This window comes from Symphodus melops (assembly GCF_947650265.1).
Source record: "Symphodus melops genome assembly, chromosome: 15".
Lineage (NCBI taxonomy): Eukaryota > Metazoa > Chordata > Actinopteri > Labriformes > Labridae > Symphodus > Symphodus melops.
Window position 1 is genome coordinate 5,630,521 of NC_136705.1, and position 10,325 is coordinate 5,640,845.

Consider the following 10,325-nt stretch of genomic DNA (forward strand, 5'->3'; position numbering starts at 1 on the left):
TGTAGTTTTCAATGTAGTTCACAATCTATTAGCAGTAGTTCAATTAAAAACAAAAAAAATAGGGGGAGGGGGGAGGGGTTCTGTTCACATGTGAACTACAGATATGGCATTTTCAACCCATTACACATGCACATACAAAACAGTATCGTCCGCATACATTTGAATGTTAACCTCAGGACATACAGTTGGCAGGTCATTTACATACAGCCAGAATAAAAGTGGGCCCAGTATAGATCCCTGCGGTACGCCAGTGGACAAACAGAGGGCGTCAGATTGATAATTAAGTATTCGCACACTTTGAGAGCGGTTGGAGAGATAGGATTCTACCCATTTCAGGGCATCGGCCGAGAAATTAAAGATAAACTTATAAAAACATTTGTACAAAAATATAATGTACCTGAACGGGAACAGAATAAATGCTGGTCATTCATTTGTTTGGCTCGCACACGGACAGCACACTATAAAACAAATTCAACACGAGGCGAGTTAGTTAGCTCGTTGTCATGGTAACTCGATGTCTCAAAGAAAATACCTTTAACAAACAATAATCTAATCAAAAAAATGTATACATACACATCTTATTACAATTTTATGAAACCACAAGTGCTACTAATGACCTTAATACAAAATATTTTTACATTGTGCTGCACACAGCCACTTACCATGGCACGTCTCTCCAAAATGGTACCCGCTACGGTTACCACTGTGCATTTATACTGCACCAGAGAGAGGGCGCTATTGAGCCAATGATAACAAAAAAATAAACAATCATATAAGCAAGTGGAATAACAATAAAAACTCTGTTACATGTGCAATAGTTGCTACAGAATCAACAAAGTATCGATTAAGAGCTCCATTCAGGCTTAGTTCAATTTGTTTTCCTGCTTTTGTTAGCTTTTTTAACTGACTCCAAATTAATTTTGGATTTCCCCGCGCCTCACTAATTATTGTCATAAAAAAATCAGCTCTAGCTTTCCTCAACCCTGTTATCACCTTATTTCTTAACATGGTAAAATGAAATTTGTCGTGAAACAATCCGGATTTTATGACCATTTTCAGTGCAAGATCTCGTTCTTTCATCAGTTTCAGAATATCAGCATTCATCCAAGGAAGGCTATTCTTTTTGTTCCTATACTTAAACTTACGGGAGAATTCTGCGATGACACTCTGTACTTTACTTGATAATATTTGACTGCCCTCCTGCAAGTCTTTTCCTAAAAGCAAACAATTCTAATTCAAGCTATTTAAGACATTCCTGTTTGTTCTTAGGGATTCTAAGGGATTCATGCTCTTTGGCAATTGAAGAGCTAAATCTCTTTTTTGTTAATTTTCTAATCACAAGAGTGAGGTTGTGGTCAGATAGCCCAGTGATCATATTGAGAGATTTGGTAATTCTCTCAGGTCTGTTACTGAATACCAAGTCAATCTGAGTTCTGGTGGATTGGGTTATTCTAGTTGGACCCTTAATCAGCTGTGAGAGATCTGAATCATCAGTAATTTGTTTGAGGTTCTTTCTAATAGCCTTATCTTCCCAGTTAACATTAAAATCACCCATTATTATCACCTCTTTTTTAAAATTGCATTCTACAAGCAAGTTTCAAAACTTTTCATAAAATGCATTATTTGCAGAGGGTGGGTGGTAAATTACAATCAGGACAAAAGACATTTAAGGTGACAAAGTGATATTCAAACCAATACATTCCAACTCATTAGACCAAGTTAATTCATTACATTGAGTACTATCCTTCACATAAACCATGACCCCGCCTCCCTTTGATGTCACTCTGTCTCTTCTGTAGATTTGATAGCCAGGTACCTCTAATGCTGCAGACGGTGAGTTTTCATGCAACCAAGTCTCAGTCAAGCATAGAAAATCTAGATTTGAGTCCATTAGAAGATGTTGAATTTGGTCACTTTTCGATTTTAAACTTCGTATGTTAAGATGTCCACCAAATAGACCTTTGGGTTTTATTTTGGGGTCCCATATTATTCTCGAGTGATTGACAGCTTGAAAGACTTTCCACTTCCTGTTTTTTTTGATCGCTTGGTTAATGATTCCTTTCCTGTTTGGATCAGCTGTGTGCCTTCTGGCTACACGTGGATTATTGTTTAGGTTAAAGTCACAGTTACATTCACCTATGGTGGGATCGTCACCTTTGATATTTGTTGCCGAAGTACAAACACGGGAAAACGCCGTTCTTGCGACTCTCCCGGGCAGCTCATTGGCATCCAGGCACCCCACCGGCGCCGGCTGTCCCACTGGTGTAGACGCCAGCACATCTGATGCGATCCACGGACGCACGCCACCATCCCCGCTCACCGAAGTCCCTTCAATGCTGGACGCCATGTCCCCGGCAGACTCCAGGCCCCAGGGCAGCGCATCGGCATTCAGGCACCTCACCGGCACCGACTGTCCCGCTGGTGTAGACGCCAGCCCACCTGATGCGATCCACGGACGCACGCTGGACACCATGTCCCCAGTAGACTCCAGGCCCCCCATGACACTCAGGTAGAAGGTGCTGTTCTTCCTCCTTGTTGTGAATGCGGTGCAGGTACCACCTTGTGCAGGTTGGTTTAGCGGGCCGGGACACTGATGAATGTCTCCCGATAGTAAGAGGCAGATGGCAATTATTAACGTGTGGCTTTGTTGTTGTTTGGACACAGTCCTGGCGTGTTTCGTTAACCGGTTGTAGAGAGACGGGTAAACGTGATGGCTATGACGTGTCTCCCGACGCCAAAATGTTTGTTAACTTGATTTGTGTGGAGGCTTTTCGGATCAATGGCATGGATTGACATTTTGGCATCACTTAAGTCATTGTGATCTTTTAGAAACTGCCCGGTGTCTATAGGCTTCAGTATACTTGAAAGCAACACATACAAGAAGAGCTCCAACTACACCTGTCCCGCCCGCTGCGGCCATCTTTTTGATGAGTGTGTAGCGGGTCCCGGCTAGGTCTCCGCTGGCAGATATATAGATAACCCTCGGAAAGGAACCCTGTAAATATTGGGAATATTACAAGGGAATCAGCGACGCAGGACAACTGTTGCTCATTCTCCATTCACCGGATTATCTATATTTTCATACTTGAATTCAACTTGTAACTGCATTTAAAGATCTGTTATTTTTGTCTGCTTTACATTGAAGCACAGAATATATCCACATTTGGATGATCATAAAGCAAAACATGGCTTAAAAGTTCTGTTCAATGTCTCCTGACATGTTTCAAACATCAACTTAACCAAAACAAACATTTTCTCTTTAAATCACATCTAACTCTCATCAATCATGTCTGCACTTTTCCCTTAAAGCAGTTCCTAACATCTTTGTCCTCTCATCAAAAGAGTATTTTTGTAATAACTGTACATCTTACAAGTTAAAGTTTCACTCCATAAAATAGAATAAATCTTATTTGCAGTCACAAATTATTGTATTAAATTCACACGATATGAACATAACTATAAATCATAAACTTGACCGCCTCGTAACTTGGCGCCAAATCTCGTGACCTGAATCTGCGTCATAGTCTCATATCAACCCGTGAGTCGTTACACGGAGCTGCAGCCGTAGCTGTTCTTGAACAGTACATTAACATTACATTTTACTACACACACGTCACTTTAAACCCACATAGAAATAACCCGCAAATGCCCAGGAGCCGTACAAAACACACAAAAGAAAACTGACGATGAGGACGGCAGCCGCCATTTTCTCACAACGTGTCGTCAAATTTAACTTCTACACATTTACCTTTCAGCTTACAGAGCACACATCACCGGGGATTCATATTATCTTACAAACATCTGTAATCACAAAAAAGCGTGTAACCAACCTGTAAATATTGGGAATATTACAAGGGAATCAGCGACGCAGGACAACCGTTGCTCATTCTCCATTCACCGGATTATGAGCTCTCCTCGCTCTGCGCCTTGCTAAATGTCCCCGAGCGACGCTGCTGGAGGGTGCTGCCACCCTGTGTCCATTTTGTGAAACAGCATGTCATTGACTATAATCTCTCATTTAAGTTCTATCATTCAAAATTGCATAAAATACAATCATAATACAAGGAAATAAGCAAAGTGGTTATCTTTACAAAATACTTATTTTGTGAGTATCGCATCTGCGTGCACATGGTTCCAAGGACTTGAAATGGTTAAATAAGAAGGGCACATCACTTTCCAACTCCTCTGTAAACATGACAGTATGATATCATGTGGCTTAAGGTATTTTTATTTTTTTCTACTTTACTCACTCTCACCTTTTGCTTCAGGGCGGAGTTAGTTTGTAAAAACAATCAATCCCGGTTATAGGCAACTGTTTTGATATGTTTCCAAACTGACGAGGCGTGAGCAACAGTTAACTTATCTGCAGAGGTTTGCACAGTTAAAGTTTTCATCTCGGATAGCAACAGCAAACTCTAAACAAACCGGTAAGACATTAAAAGTCTGCTGAGAGTCAAACAGAGTTCAGAAGGTCAGTGAAGGTCAATGATGCTGATGCGGTGGTTTCTGCTCTGTCTCGCTTTTTAAAAGTTGCAAACTATAATAGCAATTTTAGATATATATTTTTTTTACATTGTTCCAATTGCAGCTGGACCTAAAGAGCGCGTATTTGGACTGTTGGAGGAAGCCAGAGTACCCTTTGCGCAGTGTGAGTGCAGGCCAGCTGGGGAATGGGGAGGGGGAACAAGCATGCTTCATCATGCTACAGGAGAACTGTGCCTAGGGTGATGTGTCCTTAGAGGTAAATTGTTTACCCACAATCTAAATTTAGACCCTGGTTCCTGTAGTTAAAATGCACATAGTTCCTCAAAAGCTCCCTATAGTTACAGGGGGAAAGTTCTTTCAGTTGAAAATGGGTGAAGCAGGACTGTGACACCTGAGGCTCTAGGAGAACAAACTTAAGCAGCCAAACTGACTTCCACAACATCAGAAACTGTTATTGAGCACTTCATGTCTGTCTTTACACATACGTCAAAGTTTGCACAGAAGGGATTTTTCAGCCATGTCACACCCAGCCCACATAAAAACTCATAGAGACACAGGAAAGCTGAGTGGGCTTTAAAGACTATCAAAACTCTCCACAGAAAAATCCTACAATCTCTACTTGGCCCTCATGGCCTGCTGCTCTGCTCCTCTGGCTAATTGATAAAATCCCCTTTAATTTCTCATGTGAGGAAAATCAGAACTCCCTTCTATTTATTCCTTAACCAAGGATGTGCACACATAGTGGATGTAAACAGAACAGAACAAAAATACACACAAAAGTATCAGAGCTTTATCCTCTCGTTTGGTTTGTTGTGAGAACACATTCCGGTGCAATCAAGGGGAGTGAAAATACAGTGCAACGAGTAGCCTTCATATAACTTAACACCATTAAATGAAAAAAGGCTACTGTCAAACTGTGCAGCACTACGGGATGCCATTCTGCCACTGTCCTATCGTTGACTTTTCGGTCGTTGTGCAGACTGGATGACAGCAGCTACTGACCAGAGCTACATTCAGGTGCTCCTCAGATGGCCAGTTTCTGAGATGGGAAGTCAATCATCCGCCTTCAGTGTGTTCATGTGTTTTTCGTTTAAAAAGTCGTAATGTCATCACAATAAAAACAAACAGCGGGGATGCTAAGAAAACAATATCTTTGTAATGTCTCTGTTACAAGTTATATGTGAGCAAGACATTGACATGATTTGAAAAAGTGCAGTCTGATGGTCGGAACACAAAGCAAACCAAATGAAAAATGCAACTTTACCCCTGAATCGCCCAACGACCAAAGTCAACATGTCTACACAATGGAATTCATGACTGGCTACAACAGACAAAGCCTATTTCAAAAAGAGATTGACAGCAGTCACTGTCACAGTTTATGCCTTTAAAACCATAGATTATTCGTGAGCTTGTGGTAAAACAATGTTCTTAAAAAATAATTATTGACTGATACCTTTATTTACATATGTAAGATTGATTTTTTTTTTTTTTACCTTTCAGACTGAACAAATTCTCAATGAATACAAGATCCGAGCCTTGGCATGTCACCCAGACAAAAACCTGCAAAACCCAGGAGCAGGTAAATTTACTGTGTCTTTTGTGGATGTTTTTTTTTTTTTTTAATGGTGGGGTTGGAGAGTGTGAGTGCGTGCAGGCATCTGCAAGTGTGTCGCTCATTGAAATGCCCAACCACTCTTCAATAAATAAACAACACTTGTAACAAACATCAAATTTCTAGAGTATGTTTAAGTAATCATATTATCTAGTCTGTCTATTAAACTAGAACACACTAAATGCTATATTACAGTATATGGAGTTTTAATCTGTTTGTAAGAATGATCCAACATGGACCACAATGATTGCTTTTTTCCCCCACAGTGGCAGATTTCCAGAAGTTACAGGAAGCTAAAGAAGTTTTGTGCGATCGAACCAAAAGAAAAAACTACGACCTTTGGAAAAGAAGTGGTATTGCTGTTCCATTTCACAACTGGCTTGCCTTAAAGGACTCTGTAAAAACTGTATGTAATGTATCTCTTTTGTTTAGATTTATTAAAGTAGCCTTTACTCTCTTTCATTTTGAAAAGCTGGTGATCAAACATATCATCATTTGCAGTCAGTACACTGGGCTGTGAGAGATAAGAAGGAACCAATGTTGGACGCCCCAAAACCACAAATCCCAGGCTCTGTCCAATCAGCAAGGACCTCGCCATCTTCAAGTAAGTCAATGTATAACTGTTGTGAAGTATTACTCATGGCATATATTGTTAAAGTAATGTAAGATATAAAGACACAAATTAAATGTGTGTTCAAAGCAACATGATACTATGAAAAATTAAGTAAGACAGTGTTAAAAACATGCAAAACAAAGTACCTTCAATTTCCTGAACTGTGTCAATGTGGCCTAAAATTTAATTGAGGAAAAACAAAACACTACCTAAATGAGACAATAATCCCTTTGCGTGCTCATTATATGTACCGTAAGAACTAGGGCTGGGAATCTTTGGGTGTCTTGACTTTGAGACACGACAGAATCGATTTAAGGATTCATAGTGATTCTGGACTCAATTGATCCATGGATTCAAAGTCTATTAATGAATCTTCAGGATCAACTCCAGTCATCTGTGAGACTGGCTGAATTTGTTGTTTATTTGGAATTCCACAGAGTTACAGAGCTAGCTTTAGCATTGTAGTATCAGTAGTGAGTGATTGATTAGCATAAAAAAGAAATAATTAAAAAATAAAATTAGTTTCGTGGAATTAATCGATTTAAGATTAGAAGAAAGGAATCTTGATTTCTACATAAACCGATTTTCTACATAAACCGATTTTCCCCACCTCTATTAAGAACACTCATTTGATAGCTCTCACACTATTGTTATCTTAGCTCTTATTTTTATTTATATATCATTCTGCCGTGTTTTGGCTTATTTCTTCTCCTACACTGTTCAGAAGATGTGCACCATCACTTTTCTTGTTTGAATATTGTTATGAACAATAAAGCATCACATCTTTACCATAATCATATATTGTATTGTTTTGACTCCCCCCTCCACACACACACAAAATAAACACATTTGCCTTCTAACAACCTCCCAACCCATCAACACATTGTGTGTTAAATCACACAAAGAAAACCCGTCATCCGACATTCAGAATCAGAACCACAATTGGGTTTTATTGCCAAACACATTTACACAAAGGAAATAAATCAGAACTAGCAAAAGCTTAAACAATACAAAAATATTATATATAATGTTCATTGTTTTTTTTATTTTTTTATTTTTTGCCATTTTTACATGCATCCCTTAATTTTTAGAAAGTACTTATGCCATAACATTCACTGTGCCTTATCGTTTACACAACGTATTACGCTACATCAGCAATTTCTCTCCAATCTGTAATACATCTTTAAGACTTTTATCATCTATTTCTAGGTGAAGACTGCCATCAACTCTGGCGTTGTGTTCCTGACTCATCTACAAGTCTGCTGCAGAGATTTAGAAATTATGAAATATAACCAAATGACCTATGAACAAGTAGAAATCTGACAGTTTAAATGTTAATGATGTTGTTATTTGTTACCTATTGGTTATGTTCAAAAGCTCACAATGGAGTGCTGTCATACCTAATACAGAAGTACCTTAAATGGTAAATAGTGCATTTTTGGACAGGTTCATAATATTGTGAACATAAAACATTATCATGTCAAAAGATTATTTTGAACAAATGTATGATTTTATTTCTACTGTGTCTTCTACATGGAAACAAAAAAAATGCCTCTGCAATTATCAGCTGAATGTGAAATGTAACTGTTTTAATGGGCACTGACAAATATCTAAGTGAACATTTTAGTGGACAATTATTTAATAATGTACATTACTTATTACTTTATGATGTGTATGATTAAATTGTTCATTGTGATTCTGCATTATACCTCTCTACTGAAAACATAGTTTCAGTTAATTCACACAGATTCATCCCAGCAAAGTACAAAGTCTGTCTTCTACATGTCAATGTGGACCAACATGTAAACATCATGTGTCACTATGTGTGCATGTGACTGGTATTAAACTTCTGGATAGAGACAGGAAGAAGACTTCTGACAAATATCTAAGTGAACATTTTAGTGGACAATTATTTAATAATGTACATTACTTATTACTTTATGATGTGTATGATTAAATTGTTCATTGTGATTCTGCATTATACCTCTCTACTGAAAACATAGTTTCAGTTAATTCACACAGATTCATCCCAGCAAAGTACAAAGTCTGTCTTCTACATGTCAATGTGGACCAACATGTAAACATCATGTGTCACTATGTGTGCATGTGACTGGTATTAAACTTCTGGATAGAGACAGGAAGAAGACTTCTGAACCTTATTTCAGGGTAAAGAACTCTGCCCCTATTCAGCTGAATAGTTATGTTGTGACATTGTCTGTGTTATTATTGTAGTGTTGCTGTTCTGATTTTAAATTAATTATGTTTGATTAATTTTCATGACAATAAATTACTGAAAACACACTCCTGTTCTCAGGCAGTGCCTGCTGAGACTGTCATTTGTAGGATGGAGAATGAGACACACAGACTCTCACATGTGTATGACCACTTACCTCCTCTGAAAGCATTATGCTGTTAAAAACCCAGACTTGTTCTTCTGGGAAACAAAGATTTACCTGCTTGTAGTGGTTTATTTCTCACGATATGCAGAAGTAGTCTCTCTGTTGCTTCCACTAGCACCGTCATTGCTTCTCTGAAGGACACATTCAGCCACTGTGGAAAACCTGAGACGGTTGTTTCCCATAACGGGCCACAATACAGCAGTGAGCTGACTGTTCTACAGAGTATATATAGATAGATAGATAGATAGATAGATAGATAGATAGATAGATAGATAGATAGATAGATAGATACTTTAAATTCAAGGCATCCAGTAGCAGTATACAGACAGGCAGGACACAAGACATTAGTTACAATACACAACCGCTGTCCCCCCCCCCCCCCCCCCCCCCCCCCCCCCCCCCCCTGTATACAATAATCCCCCAAACAAGATTTAGCAGCCCCTATGTGACTAAGAATAAACATAATTATATGTTAAACCTGTGCAGTTAGCATTAGCAATTAGACTTAAAACTTATATAGCATAATGTACATAACCTGTGAGGAGAGAGAAGCATGTGTTGGTTAAAAGAGACCTGTAAACAGTTAAAGAGCCTTAGAAACAAAGTGCTGACCTTCTAGAAACTAGTTACATGTGCATGTACAGAGGTGTTTGAGGTAGTGCCAGAGGTGTGAGTACAGTCATTAAACAGTCAATGCAGGAATGTAAATTGGCCCACCAACTTAAAGGAGCAGTGATTTGCATTAAGTGTCCTAGACAATAACCTGAAACCAGGAGTGATTAGGGTGATTATCATTGAGTACCCAACTATTGGGGAGCAGATTAGCATTAAGTGTTGAAGACAATAGAGTGAAACTTGACCTAATTAGGGTGATCATGTCAACCATTACAGATGTAGCATAACACAACAGTAGGATGAAACCAGACATGATTAGGGTGATTATCTTTAAAGTGACCCGTGCTCAGTAAGGTGACTATCAATATGCATTACAGTGTCCAAATTGGGGGCTGACTCTGAGGTCAGCAGTGCAGATGAGGAATGAGAAAAAAGTGAAAAAAGAGTATGGATTAAACCACGTGACCAGCACCCCAAGATACCCACAGGTGAACAGGGAAGCGGAGTGTGCAGTGGCTACTGTGAAAGGGGTCATTCCATGCCAAGTGGTCCGATGCTCCCCGCCTGACCATCTCAGATTTTGATGAAATCCGGAATACAA

The 10,325-nt window shown here is 39.0% G+C and overlaps 1 protein-coding gene across 1 annotated transcript in view; it reads left to right on the forward strand.

The window, feature by feature from the left end:
- The window catches only part of dnajc12 (DnaJ (Hsp40) homolog, subfamily C, member 12), a 28,931-nt gene extending 19,923 nt beyond the window's left edge, over positions 1 to 9,008 (forward strand). The window contains exons 2-5 of the mRNA XM_079363063.1: positions 5,986 to 6,064; positions 6,364 to 6,503; positions 6,599 to 6,701; positions 7,920 to 9,008. Of these exons, the coding sequence (XP_079219189.1) occupies positions 5,986 to 6,064; positions 6,364 to 6,503; positions 6,599 to 6,701; positions 7,920 to 8,002 (405 nt within the window). The 3' untranslated portion in view covers positions 8,003 to 9,008. The remainder of the gene's footprint in view (positions 1 to 5,985; positions 6,065 to 6,363; positions 6,504 to 6,598; positions 6,702 to 7,919) is intronic.
- Positions 9,009 to 10,325: the final 1,317 nt, after the last annotated feature.